Here is a 14483-nt window from a genome sequence, read left to right as displayed (position 1 = left end):
GCGGAGTACAACCTGAGCAGAGTAAGTGACACGTGCAACAAGTTAAAGTGACAATCAAATTATTCGTAAATTTTTAAAAAGAGGTAAAAACCCTCTCGGCTTCCGCCTCAAGAGCTCGGTTCAGCCCTGCTTCTTAGTTTATGATGGAGTGTTCCTGGAGCGCCCCTGCAGAGCCCCAAGACGTTCGTGTCCTCTTGTACCTCAGTGGATGAAACGTTGGCTCTGCAACAGCAGCAGGCTGCATACCCACGGCCGGGCGACCGTAAAAAATCCAAAACTAAGCGCAGGAACCCTTGAAGGGAGCAGCCACACACGGACTCAATGAAGAACTCCTTTATTTCAAAAACTTGCCAGCAGGCTTTCAACAGTGGTGTTCTCCAAACAGGTAAGCTGCCAAATGCATTTAGAGAGCCAGAAGAACTCCTTTATTTCAAAAACTTGCCAGCAGGCTTTCGACAGTGGTGTTCTTCAAACAGGTAAGCTGCCAAATGCATTTCGAGAGCCAGGGCTCTCTTCGTCAGTGGCAAAAAGTTCATCAGCTGCCAAAGCTAATCCCATATATACTTAGTCCCCGCCCACTGGGCGTGTAATGTTCAGCGGCGTTTCTGGGATCTGAAGTCCTTGATTAAGGTGGGGCGCTGTCAGCGAAATTGATGAAAGTTAAAACCCCAGTGGGCCGTCTGCCTGCCCTGCTTCTTAGTTTATGATGGAGTGTTCCTGGGGCGCCCCTGCAGAGCCCCAAGATGTTCGTGTCCTCGTGTACCTCAGTGGATGAAACGTTGTCTCTGCAACAGCAGCAGGCTGCATCCCCATGGCCGGGCGACCGTAACAAATCCAAAACTAAGCGCAGGAACCCTTGAAGGAAGCAGCCACACACGGACTCAATGAAGAACTCCTTTATTTTAAAAACTTGCCATCAGGCTTTCGACAGTGGTATATATGAATACTTTAAATTAAAAAAACATTCTATAACAAATTAAAACATTAAACTATTATAAAAATGTAAACTTACATTTCTCAATACAATAAGTGCAACAGTAGGGAAAGTGTTGGATAGCGGAATAATTAAATTTACTATTCCAACTCTGGTGAGTGCAACAGTAGGGAAAGTGTTGGATAGAAGAGATGAAAAAGTTACTATTCCTACTCCAAAGAGTGTAACAGTAGGGAAAGTGTTGGATAGTGGAGGGGTAAAAATTACTATACCCACTCCAAAGAGTGCAACAGTAGGGAAAGTGTTGGATAGTGGAGGGATAAAAATGCCTATTTCCAAAAAATCATAAGTCCCAGTGTTGTCAATTAAGTGCCTGTGCTGAGCACCTGAAACCACCGGCTCAAATTAGGCACTGAGGGGCGGTAAGCATTATGAGAAAGCAATAGGATCATAGTGGAATCTACATATGGACCAGGAAGGGCTCAGGCTGCATGCTGGATGCCTTGATAGCAAAGTGCTTTCCACTCCTTGTCTCATGTTCTGCTGTTCCATATGTCTCCTCCTTTATGTTTTAAGCAAGTTGTGAGCATGGAGTGTGCTTAGGCTACACTACCCATGCAAAAATGGCATTAGATTTTTGGGAATCAACCACTCCTTCACTGTGGGCAGGTGCTATTGGACACGTTCTTGAGTGTATGGGGCTCCAGATGCCTGTCTAGATGGCAGGACCAGAGGACCAAATTGCTCTGCTTCAGGTTTTAATGATGTTGAAGTCAGGATGATGCTTGCTCTGCAGGACAACATCTTTGTATTGAGACTGAGGGCCTGATTCACAAAGGTAAATGTACAATTTTGTGTAAATGTACTGTTGTTTGCTATTCGCAAAGGTATGTTACTAGGTGTGCCTTTACAATTGTGTAGCATCCTTCCATAAAAATATAGGACTGTCATCATTTTATGTATGTAGACTGCAGTCATAGAGATATTACTCATAAAATACCTTTGTGAATGGCAAAGAATTATACATTTACCCACAAGTGTAAGTTTACCTTTGTGAATCAGGCCCAGTGTAGCCATTTCAAAAATGTAGGCCGATGGCCTATTTTTGCGAATCTCCGCCAGGTGTGCGGGGACTGGTTGTATAGTTACTACTTGTAAAATTGCTTTGTGAATTACAAAAAATCATTAACTAAAATTAACGCTGACTCTTGATGCTGGACCAGAACTGCTGTGCGAGTGTCTACATTTGTTGACCTCAGGATACATGGCTGGATGGTGTGACTGGAGAAAAAGAAAGCTCCAACTCTGGAATAAGAGAATATTGTGGAGTCCGCCTCCTCAACAGACTGGCTGCATTAGGGGCATGAGGGATTTTGTGGCATGTGGCACACTAAAGATGGGAAGCAGATTGCTGGGTATTGGCCTGGGGAGTCCCAGCTGATAATGATTGATGGGGTCAGAGGTGCAGTGAGGTACCCAAAGTGACCTATGTGCTGTAACCAGGGGACAGGGGTACCTCTCACATTACTAAATAATTGTACCAGTAGAAAAAAAATACTTACAAGTAGGTTCATGAGAAGAATTGGAATCAGCAATGTGAACATAATGAGATGTACAAATGAGAATATTTCATACGGCATTTGATCCTCAATCAGTGGATGAAGGAAGCCATCTTGGTAGTTCACATCCCCCAGCATCATCGAAAAAGTCTGCATCAGTGAAAAGTACGGGCTGCTGAAGGAGGTCTGAAAAATAAAACACAAAGCTTGTTTTGATATTATAGACAGTATTTTGTATTTTTTTAACTGCATTATTTCTCTTGGTTTTCCGAAGTGCATATATTGAAAGGCAAAGCAGACATCTTACACATTCTTCTCCACCGACAACATACATTGTACATTGCAATGTATTCGGTAGGAGACACACTATCGAATCCAAACATATGTAAACATGTAAGATTAATATGGCTTTCTTTATTGCTTGTTAATGCAAGCAGTAAAAAAAGACTTAAAATACAAACTACCAGACAATAACCAGGAACTATATTGTAATGAAGAAACACTCACTGTGTACCTGACTAACAGGGAGAATTTTTTTTTATACCACCTAGTAGTTAAAGTGAAGGCTGAAAGATGCAACCACCAAAAAGCAGTTTTTTTTGCATGGTTTACGCTGTACAGGCAAGCCCTGAGGAGTCGCGAACACTCTGTTCCTAACACGACGAAACACGTGTCGGCTGGTTGTGGAACGATTAAAACCTTGAAATTCATGGAAACCTAGTGTCAAGGAATCTGATTAATATTGTTGTCTTTGGTTCGACAATTGTGCTTTTGTTGTGTACAGATACGAATGTAAATGACCATTGCGAGTGTGTGCATAGGCATAGGCTTTTTGAATTACACTCTTTTTGCGTATACTATAGACAGAGTGCCCTGTTATTTCTCTGATAACTAATTAACCCTGTGTTGTTGAGCTCTGCATATTTATTAACATTTTCCTCAATATAGATCGGGCCCTCTCTGTGCGTGGCTCTGTGAATAATCATTAAAGCTTTGAACTGTATTCCTTGCTTAACTGGTAGGCAGTCAACTTGATTAAGACCTTTTGAATCGACTGTCATTTAGAAATATTTGAGACAAGTCTTGCAGCCACATTTTGAACTCTTTGCAGCCTATTTAACAATCTCATTGGTAATCGCAAATACAAAACATTTGTGTAATTTAGGCTAGAGGTGAATAAGGCCTGCACAACATTCTTCCTTGTAACAACTGGAAGGAATGCTAGCAGCTTTCATAAAGCCTTTAGTAATATGAAGCAAATTGCAAAAGTAGCTTGCACCTGAGGTTGGAATGATAATTCCATATCCAATTTTACCCCCAGAGTCCATGCCACTGATGTTGGCGTTGGGGCTTACCCCAGCTCTATTGGCCATTGTATGTCCAATGGAGATACATTCCCAAAGACTACAATTTCAGGTCCTACTTCTATGGATTTTAAAGCTACCACAAAAGCTACCACAAATGCAGCATAATGTTCACTGCATAATTCTCAGTTGTTTCTCTACTAGCAGGTTATCATAGTGCTGTAACTCCTTCTTGGATTGTACCTTCAATGTCTCAATGGTCCAATTAATGTGTTTTTTCTTAGGGATAATATATGTTTTGTTCATATTGTCTGTCAGTCTCTATAGGCTACCTAATTGTGTATTCAATATGTAAATATTTCTCTCACATGTATCTCTCAAATGTTAGGAACATTTATTGCTAAGAAAATTGAACAATTATTTCCATAGATGCTAAGAATTTATGAAATCTGGTGAAAAGAAGGAAAATATTAGATTATTTACATAAATATAAAGTTAATATATGTTTTATACTGTTTAATCTGAAATTTCCTTGCCAGCAAAAATATGAAAAAATTATATGGGCATACTCGTTTGTTTTAAATTACAGATCAATATTTTAAATCATACAATTTATGCAGCAGGATATTTTGTTTATATTAGCAGGATATTTTGTTTATATTAAAATTAATGTAGTTAATATGTATGTACCTACCCAAGGTAATGCTACTTTTTTGACAATCAATATCTTCAGAAGTACTTAATATTGGTAATGTAGCTTTTATTATTAAATACAATTTTCACAATTAGATATTGCCTTACAAAACCATATACATTATTTAAAGAATTGTTAGCTAACACTAATTGAATGACCATTGAAGGCTCATATACTCTACTAGTTAAGATATTATTGTGAGACCATCAAGAAGTACCAACAATTCATAGGTACATATTGTTCTGCTTTTTATCCCTACATTATTAAGGGTGCATAAAATTCTAGTAAGGAGGTTTTCACTAATTTAAAACGTTAAGTTCTCCCTCTCCCTGTTCCAACACTATTAATCATTGGCATGAGCTGTGCAATGTCTGGACACAGTTTTTCAAAGAATAGATATAGAACAGTTGGTCTAGCTTTGACTCTGCCGCCTCTTTTAAGACCCTAATGAAGTTAGAACCTCTCTCCTAAGCTCACAACCCAGCAGAAAGCCCCATGCCCCCTGCCAAGGCTGCCTGGCCCCAGGATCGCTGCCCCTCACAGCTCTAGGAGCCACAGCTTACCGTCTAACAAGCCCCATTAACCCTATTTCTGAGGCAAGAGCCCTGCTCAAATTTGAATATAAGACCCACTCGGAACTACTCCCCCTCTCAGGACCCTACCCGGCCCTAGTTGGCCGTCACTTGACCATCGGAGTTCGGACAATAACGCATAAAGGCCCAGATCTGACACTGACGATAACCTTTAATCCTACATCCAACTCACTCTCGGCTGTTCTACCCCTCCCTACACCTCCTGTTACTCCCGTTCAGAGATCGGATCCCCCCGTGCACAACTCCCCCACTATGGCTCTTGACTCGCCAACCCCCCCATCCAGTTCTTACCAACATATCTGAAACCCCATAGCCCGAACTCATACACTATTAATTTCCCTCCACACCTCTCTGCTAAAATGAGACGTAGCTTCAAACAGAAACTAATCAGCCAACACAGAGAAACCCTATTTACAGACATCTACAACTCCTCTTCCAAAGGTCTGATTAAGATGGACCTTATTTCTCACATGGAGAGACCAGAAGACTGGATCTCCACGATCAAAACGCATCTCTACACCCCCAAACCCACATCCACACCACACAGCTGCAAATTAACATCCCTGCTCCCCAATCGCTCGTATAGAAGAGGGACCACAACCGTGACCATCTACACTAACGGCACTGTCCTCATTCAGGCAAACAATGAGAAACTTGAAGCTTTTGACTCCCTCTTCCCCTCACTTCAATCCACTCTCCCCCACCTACCCCGCCCCGCCTCAATCCAACTCCGGCCTACCACTACGACTAATCTTGAAGTTGTAGACTCCCTCTCCCCCCCACTTCGATCCGCTCTCCTCCACCGGCCTTGCTCAGCCTCAACCCTACTCCGGCCTACAGCTCTTTGGCCCCAACAAGAAACTCAATCCCCACCACCACATGCCTCCACCACTCAGCTCCCCCGAGTCTCCATTCAACACAATACCCCTACCAAACACGCGCCACAGCCCCCTAAGGAAAACACATCCTCACCCTCCTATTGGACCCACCCATCGCAACTGCAAGAACGACCCCCACCGACAGTGACCCCCCTACCTCACCAGTTCCCTCACAGATCCCAGAAACTCAAAGCCATTTCCTGACCCACTCCACCTCCCTCCTAGGATTTCTATCAGAGACAACCTGTCCTACACAGTAAATAAGAGACAACACTGCTCCAACCCGAACTATACCACATAAGGTGAACCCCCCCAAGACACCCTCATCCCCTCCCACGACTCATTGGCACAACGACTCGTGTCACTTGAAAACCAGATAGACTCGATCTCCCGGGTCCTAAAAGAAATTCTCTCTAACCTAGGTAAAGCTTGCTGATACCACCAATCCCCTCCTTGGAGTCCCCCCACTGCCAACACCGACGGCCATAAGAGCCCCTCCCAGCCCTCAGTAACCCCTGTAACGCAACCTCAGAGACCCCCTAGTAGGGGCTCGGAAACCTGGCCTCAAATAGCCTCAAGAACCACAGTCCTCACCTTTAGGGCTCAAAGTTACCCTAATACCGGTACTAAATCCTTGACCTCAAGACCCACCAGAACAGAAGCTGCCATGTCCGACATGGAAGCAGCCGCTCTAGCCTCTTCCTATGACACACCACCCTCCGACTCCCCTAAATCCCAAATCCAAGTGATCACAGATCTCCGAAAAGACTGTCCCTGCACAAAACCCCCAAGACCGCCTGTCCTGACCAACATACCTCGGGGACCCAAAGAGAAGACCGCCAGCAACAAAGAGCTTTTCACCAACTGCTTGCTCATCAACTGCAGGTCGGCCTCTTTGCATGCAACGGAATTGGCAATGGCCATTCTCATGCATGACATTGACATTGCGTTCCTCACGGAGACCTGACTCAATGAGCTATCCCCACCATGCCTGGACATGCTCGTACCACCTGGCTTCTCCCTCATCAACAAAGACAGAAAAGACCAGCAAGGAGGTGGGGTAGCTATCATCCATAGAGACAACATGGCCATAACGGAAATAAACTCATATGACTACAACACATTCGAATGTCTCCCAACCAACATCAAGACCAAAGATAATGACTGTGTCACCATCTCTATCATCCTCAGCATTCGGAGAACAAATAGAGTAGTGTGGCTCACTGGTTAGAGGCGGCAGGCCTGAGAGCAGAAGTCGGTCTGGGACCAGGGTTCAATTCCCGACGCGGCAGGGTTGTGGACCTTGGTCAGCGGACTCAATAATTCTCGCTTCGGTGCTTACTCTAATCAGGGGTTCCACTTGGCAACTCTGGGCATTAGCTTGCCTAATCTCCACAACGGCCCCACCAATTCCGGGGATGCCTGGCTCCACCTTGGGGACTCCCAGCAAGGGACCATCCCACAGGGAAAGCCAGGACGGGTTCCCCAGAGTTATACAGCGCCAGGAGACCTATGGACGGGTAGCAGTGCGCTTTACAAGCTCAAAAAAAAAAATAATAAAATACAAAATATCCGACCTGATAGCTCAAGGTGCACTCGGCGATACCAATAATCTAATCCTCGGCGACCTGAACCTACGGTGGAATGAGACCAACAACCCATTAATCCAATCGCTATCCAGTCTCCTATGTGACAACAATCTAACCCAGTACTGCACAGAGGAGACGCACTACAAAAGAGCCACCTTGGATGCCATCATCGCTCAAATACAATCACTATCAATCACATACTCCCCGTTGACTGGTCAGACCACCACATGATCTTATTCCACATAAACCAACCTATTCTCTCTCAACCTCCTCTGCAAGACCCCCCCAAATGGTTGAGAAACCTCTCTCAGGTTCCCATGGGAGTCCTCGAAGATCAGATAAGCTCACTTCTCCCCGACTCCACTGAACAACTCTCCACTAATGACCTCACTGACTGTTACAATGCTAAGCTAGTATCCATGCTTGATATAATAGCTCCCCTAAAGCTCAAAAAGAGCAGAACCATCCCATCCAGATCATGGTTCAACTCCGAACTCAACTCCGAAAGGAGAAAACTAAGAGCCAAAGAAAGAAAGTGGAGAAATAATCCTTCCTGTATTCTCCGTACTCAAATCAGCCCGTAGGAAGTACAACAACCGCATCAAAAAACAAAAAATCCAGCTTTTTCCGCGCGGCACTGGACAGTGCCAAAAACAGACCCAAGGAGCTCTATAGCATCCTTAGACAACAAACCTCCAAGCATGTGTCCTCCTCTGTTCAGGCATCAAAAGATCTTTGTGATAAGTTCGCCAATTTCAAGTCAATCAAGCTTTATTTCGATATAAATATCATAAAAGCAATAACAGATTCAATATGGGAAAGGGAAGAAAAAAAAAAGATTAGGAGCAAACAACACAGTTCTCTTAAATTCAATGAAATTTGTAACTTGTTAAAAACATGCAGCACAATACTCCCCAGATCAATAAAAATTAAAGCTGTTGACAAGTATTCTAGATGATCAGTATAGTTAAAAAGATCAATTTAAAACAAAAAGGACAATTTAAAAGATAAGAAGTTCATTATCCAATTCAGGAGGTAGCATAGTGAGGATCGATCTGACAATGAATGTACATTTAGAGATTAAATCAGTTTTTGGAAACCATTCGTATGGTCCTTTGCCTAATTGACCGTGCTCGACCCAAACATTTTGCAACGGCACAAGCATATAAGGTTCTTGGGTCTGTTCTCAGTATGCGAAGGGCATCACGATGATTAGTGGTGCCTAACTGCTTACAGATAGGCGCAAGCCAACTAGACCTAGTGCTGGCATAAGCAGGACAGGCAGACATGAGGTGTGCAATACTCTCATTTGCGTTCCCACAGGACGGACATTCTGTGGTGGCCTGATTACATGTACGCCACTTCATAGTAAATTCGGCAGCCGGAATTGTGCCAAATCTAAATTGGATGTATGAAGTCCTGTCTCTTGGGATCTGGATCACATCTAGTTAAGGTTCAAATACTCTAGAAGATTTATGATAATAAAAACTCCTCCGTAAGCATACTAGATATAGGTTACTAAGATCTCTAGCACCTATCCACTCCCAGTAAATGCGTTTAAGCTCTTCTTTTGTCGGGGGGGTTTTAGGAGGCCCATGATTCTTTAAATTCCAAGGTTAGCAGCAGTGCCTTAACATTTGCAATCCATTTTATTTAATTGCCAGTATCCAAGGTCACTATCTCAGTAAAAGCGTTTGCATAACTTTCCGAGGTGCGCCTAAGGCTTGCCCAATACAGCAAAGGGCGAAGTTTTGCCAGATCTTTAATATGATGCCTGCCCAAGTCATATAACAAGGGGGTTATAGGTGTTCCGTGGGGTAGCATAAGGAGGTCCTTAAGGAACTTGTTTTCCGAACTACCAAGGTCTTTAAGATTGTTAAAACCCCATAGTTCGGCACCATAAAGGGCCTTACTAACTGCCTTTGCTTCGTACATGACACGGGCTGGAGCAATAGGCCTACTGTATGACAAGCGGTGTTCTTTGCTTATGACTCCGGCCGCGCGCTTGTGACTCAAAAGCATTTTGTCCAAATGAAATTTCCATTGGGCTTTATCCGAGAGACGTATCCCAAGGTAGTCAAAAGACTTAACTCTCTCGAGTCAGATTCCATCTAAAGTGATGTTACTCTTAAAGGATTTATGGGGATTAAAGGTCATAAACTTTGTTTTAGACATATTTATGATTAAACCCCAAGTACTACAAAAAAGCTGGAACCTGTTTAAAAGCTTTTGGTGTCTTGGAAATCAGCAGCGTGTCATCAGCAAACAGGAGAGTTGGCACCTTACTGCCTGCCAGGGTCGGGGCATCTGCTGGTGTTTCTTGCAGGTATTTAACCACCCCATTCACATATAATGAGAACAGGGTGGGTGCCATCACACAACCCTGGCGTACTCCCCTGTTTACTGGAATCCTGCCTGTTAGTTGTCCCTGTGACCACACCTAATCTGAGCATAGTTTACCTCATCTAGTCTTATGAGTAGATTCAAAATCAATGAAGGGATACCCATGCCTTTCAATACAGACCATAACTTATCTCTAGGGACCAGGTCAAAGGCGGTCTTCAGGTCGATAAAGGGAATGTAAAGACTGCCCCCACCAAGTACCACCACTTTCCAATAAATCATAAGAAGCCTAAAGACCTGGTCCACCATTCCTATCTTGGTCCGAAAACCCGCCTGGAATTGTGAAAGAATATCTCCTTCCTCTGCCCACAGATGGATTCTCTGTAAAATGACCCTGCCAACTAGCTTCTGTATTGCATCTATAAGGCTAATAGGCCTATAGTTGGAAAGGTCTTCTCTGGCCCCCTTTTTGTAAATTGGGACTACCTCAGCCCCCTTCCATGATTCTGGGACCGGGCATCCTCCAACAATAGAATTAATGAGAAGGAGAATATACTCAGCCCAATTGGCCCGGTCAGCTAAGAACAAGTCCCCTGGGAGGCCATCAGGTCCTGCGGCTTTTGCGGGTAGTATCTTGTTTATGGCTGACTCTACTCTTTTTGTGTAAATGGGTCGCCATCGCCCTCTGTAGGAATTGAAGAGAATTGAGCGGGATGGACCTCTGGTTCTGGACTAGTAGGCTCTGAATACAAATTACAGAAATGGTCATACCAGACCTGGGATGTTATATGATTAGGGATTTGATCTAGCTCCCCCATGTTAGCCTGTCTAACCAATGACCAAAAGCGGTTGGTGTCTCTTACTAGACTCGCATTTTTTAGGTCAACCCATCGGCTTTCATCCCAGTCTATTTTCGCTTGATGCTGGGCCTTCCTGTATTCCCCCCTTTGCCACCTTAATGGCTGGGCTCTTCTTGTCTCTAATCGCGCTTATCAGGGCAGAGCGTTTAAGTCTGCACTCCTTTGTAAACCATTTTCTACCTTTTCCATTATGGGTAACAGATTTAGTGAGCCTATTCGGGGCTTGAAAGTAAGTACAAAGTTGTTCAATGGTGCGAGAGTGTACGCTAAGAGCGTTAATCGGTCCTACTACTATTCCCTCTTTTAGTTTGTTTATGCTCTCAAAGAGAACTTGCTTATTGGCCCCCATTTTTACTTCATCAGGGGCAACCTTTGGCCATTTCAGTGCTCTGCTAGAGTTTGAGGGTTTCTCCTCCTTAGTCACAGAGTAGGTGTGGTTAGGGAGTGCATGGTAAGTTGGTGTCCAAGGGGACCTCAATGACATACAAAGAGGGATGTAGTCTCTGTCGGTTGTGTTACCTACCAGCATGTCTAAGACACAGACCCAGAGCCTCACATCCACTAATATATATTCAATTCGGGATGGGCTAGTAGCCCTCTTATAAGTGGATGCCCCTAGGGTATCAGAAGGTGTCCTGCCATTAGCCGCCCTTAGACCAAATTCCAAAGTGAGGGCATGGAGTTGGATAGCGACCTGGGTCCATCGTTTTACGGGGGGTATTGTCAAAGGAGCTACGCCCCAACTATTGTCTTCCTCCTCTATCCCAACTAAATCCTCTGTACTAAGTGGCTCGAAAGTAGTATTAAAATCACCTACTACTAAATATCTACAGTTGGGCAAACAATTTGATAGACCCTCTTCAAGAACCGTAAGAGCCGGTGAGATGTTGCTCCCTGTTACCCCCTTATGTAAACATTAAAAAGATTCTGGACAGTCCCCCCCCCAGACACTTGTTGGTGAGTTTCATGATTCATGATATCAATTTGAGCGTAGAGCAATTAAGGGCAATGCTAACCATTATAATCAGCCCTCCCGAAGGGCGACTCCTCCCTTTAGTACTAGCAGGTATGCAAAAACAGCTATAACCCGATTTGTATAGGGGGACCATGCTCCAAGGTTCTCAGAAGGCACAAATATCATAGCCCCCAACCAGATAATTCCAATGAAGTAGAGACAACTTGAATGATAAGATCACAAAAATCGAACTGGACGTCATCGACACGAGCCACACGAAGATCAGCGTGGCTGGGTCACTTGATCTTTCTCCTGGCCCCTCTCCCAACGCCTGGCTTAGTTTCCATCCTATTCAAGAAACTGAGACAATCACGTTGATCTCTACCTCCAAACCCTCAGCCCATGTCCTAGACCCCATATCTCCCCTACTGACCAAAAAATTGAAGCATGCTTTAGCTCCGCTCTGGAGCACGATCATAAATAGCTCCCTGAAAAACGGAGTGGTTCCTGACTGCCTAAAAATGGGTCAAGTCAGTCCCCTGTTGAAAAAACCCAGAAGAGATGTGACAGAACTGAACTATTATAGACCTGTGTTGAACCTCCCCCTTCTCTCAAAAACTCTAGAAAAATGCGTACTACATCAACTAACCCAGCACCTGGACTTCATCAATCTCCTGGACCCCCACCAGTCTGGCTTCAGAAAAGGCTGTAGCACAGAAAGGGCTCTCCAAGAAAGAGCTGGTCTGGGCGAGGTAGTCCTCAAATGGTTCTCCTCCTTTCTTCACAATCGCACCCAAAAAATAAATATCAAAAACTTCACTTCCGACCCCCAGCAAGTCAACAGGGGTGTCCCTCAAGGCTCGGTGCTTTCACCACAACTCTTTAACATCTACATGGAACCTCTCTCCAAACTCCTCAGAAAATCCAACATCCACTTCCATCTCTACGCTGACGATACTCAGATCTATATGGAAACGACCTCTCTCAAAGACATACAAAGACTTAACGATGTCCTGAAAGATGTCCAACATTGGTTGACAAGCAAACCATCTGAAACTAAATCTTGATAAGACTGAGACACTGCTCATCTCGAATAAGGAAGATAACCCCCAAATTGCCGAATGGCTAAAGGCCATCGATGCACTCAGTGGGAATCTCACCCTAGCGGACTCTGTCAAATCGCTAGGCATCACTCTAGACCCAAAACTGAACATCACGAGACACAATAAGAACTCGGCCAAAAGTGCGTTCCTTATCCTCAGAGTACTGAATAAAATAAAACCCTACATACCGCCTAACGATCTCAAACAGGCAACCCAATCTCTGGTACTGTCAAGACTGGATTATGGAAACGCAGTTCTCTCAGGAATCCCAAAATCACATCTGGCTCCCATCAAAACAACGCTTCATGCGGCGGCCAGAATGATCACCGGTATCAAGAAATTCGATCATATCTCCCCTGCACTCAAGGCTTTCAGTGGAAATGCGGATTAGCTTCAGATCAGCCTGCCTCACCCACAAAGCTCTTCACAGCGGCAAACCTGAGTACTTGGAGAAAAAACTCAGAAAAGCCGGCCAGTCCAGGAACCTGAGGAGCTCAAACTTCCTTCTACTCATCCCACCTAAAACTAGAAGAAAAAAAACTGCAGATCGATCTTTCACCAGAGGCGCTCCCAAAATTTGGAACTCCATTCCCCCTGACATCAGAACTATTACCTCTTTTGTAGAATTCAAAAGCCAACTTAAAACCATGTTCCTCAACCGCTCCCTAGGTAATGGATAATGTGGGGCTAATAGCAAACATCGACCTCTGCTCGAGCTCTAAGACTCCGAAGTACCTGGAAAGCAAAAATGTCCTAAACTACAATGTGCCACTCTTTTACTTGCCCGCCTCTGTTGATATGTTTCTCCTCTATGTTGTATCTGATGATTATCGGTTCTGTACCTACTGTAAAGTGCTCCGATACCCCTGGGTCTGGCCAGCGCTATAGAAAACGTCTTAAATAAATAAATAAATTAAATAAATCATTCCTGTTGCTAAGACTATTCCTCTTCAAATAAGTAGACAACTGTTGGAATTTTGCCAGATGATTGATGAAGAGCTAAGTACTTTAATATACATCATTAAATTGGTTTGCTCTCTGATCCTTATCCCCTATGGATATTGGCTATGGCAAAAGATTTCTTGGTTTCACAATGTTTTCGAAATCTGCAATAAGGCCCTTATAGAGTCAAACGTCCTGCTTGTTGGAAGCATGCTTAATTGTTCCTTTTCCTAAGAAATACTTAATAGGTTCGGAAGTTCATTCTCATTTTAGACCTTTCTCATTATTGCCATTTCAGACCAAGCTTATAAAAGTCATACATTTACTGTTAGATGAGACTTAATCTGGTTCTTAGGGCATCATTAGGATGGCGGGCGGACTTTGTCCGCCGGCCATCCTGACGGTAAAAGGGGCCACCGGCTATATGTGCGGGGGTCCCATGGGTGACATTAGGATGCGCCCGCCACACTGGCGGGCGAATCCTGCATTTTTAAAATTGCGGCGGGCTGTGCTCTCAGCAGCACCCACTGCAATGCCAGAAATGCATGTTGTGCATGTGCATGCACAACGTGGCAGGCACATGTAGGGGGTACCATAGGTACCCCCCATGGCCCCCCAACATCCTGGGAGCCGGCAACAGGCCCCCAACCTCGAAACCTGCATGCCTTTCCACCACAGAAAGGCTCCCTCCCGCCTGCATCCTGATAAGGATGGCGGTGTCTAGCAGAC

The 14483-nt window shown here is 44.3% G+C and overlaps 1 protein-coding gene across 1 annotated transcript in view; it reads right to left on the bottom strand.

Moving 5' to 3' along the window:
- The window catches only part of TRPA1 (transient receptor potential cation channel subfamily A member 1), an 812153-nt gene that overhangs the window by 143675 nt on the left and 653995 nt on the right, over nucleotides 1-14483 (bottom strand). The window contains exon 24 of the mRNA XM_078686165.1: nucleotides 2497-2679. Within this exon, the coding sequence (XP_078542291.1) occupies nucleotides 2497-2679 (183 nt within the window). The remainder of the gene's footprint in view (nucleotides 1-2496; nucleotides 2680-14483) is intronic.

Source organism: Lissotriton helveticus, chromosome 4_1 (genome assembly GCF_964261635.1).
Source record: "Lissotriton helveticus chromosome 4_1, aLisHel1.1, whole genome shotgun sequence".
In the NCBI taxonomy this organism is placed as follows: Eukaryota; Metazoa; Chordata; class Amphibia; order Caudata; family Salamandridae; genus Lissotriton; species Lissotriton helveticus.
The sequence above is the reverse complement of the archived record's forward strand: the minus strand, read 5'-3'. Positions and strand labels throughout refer to the sequence as shown.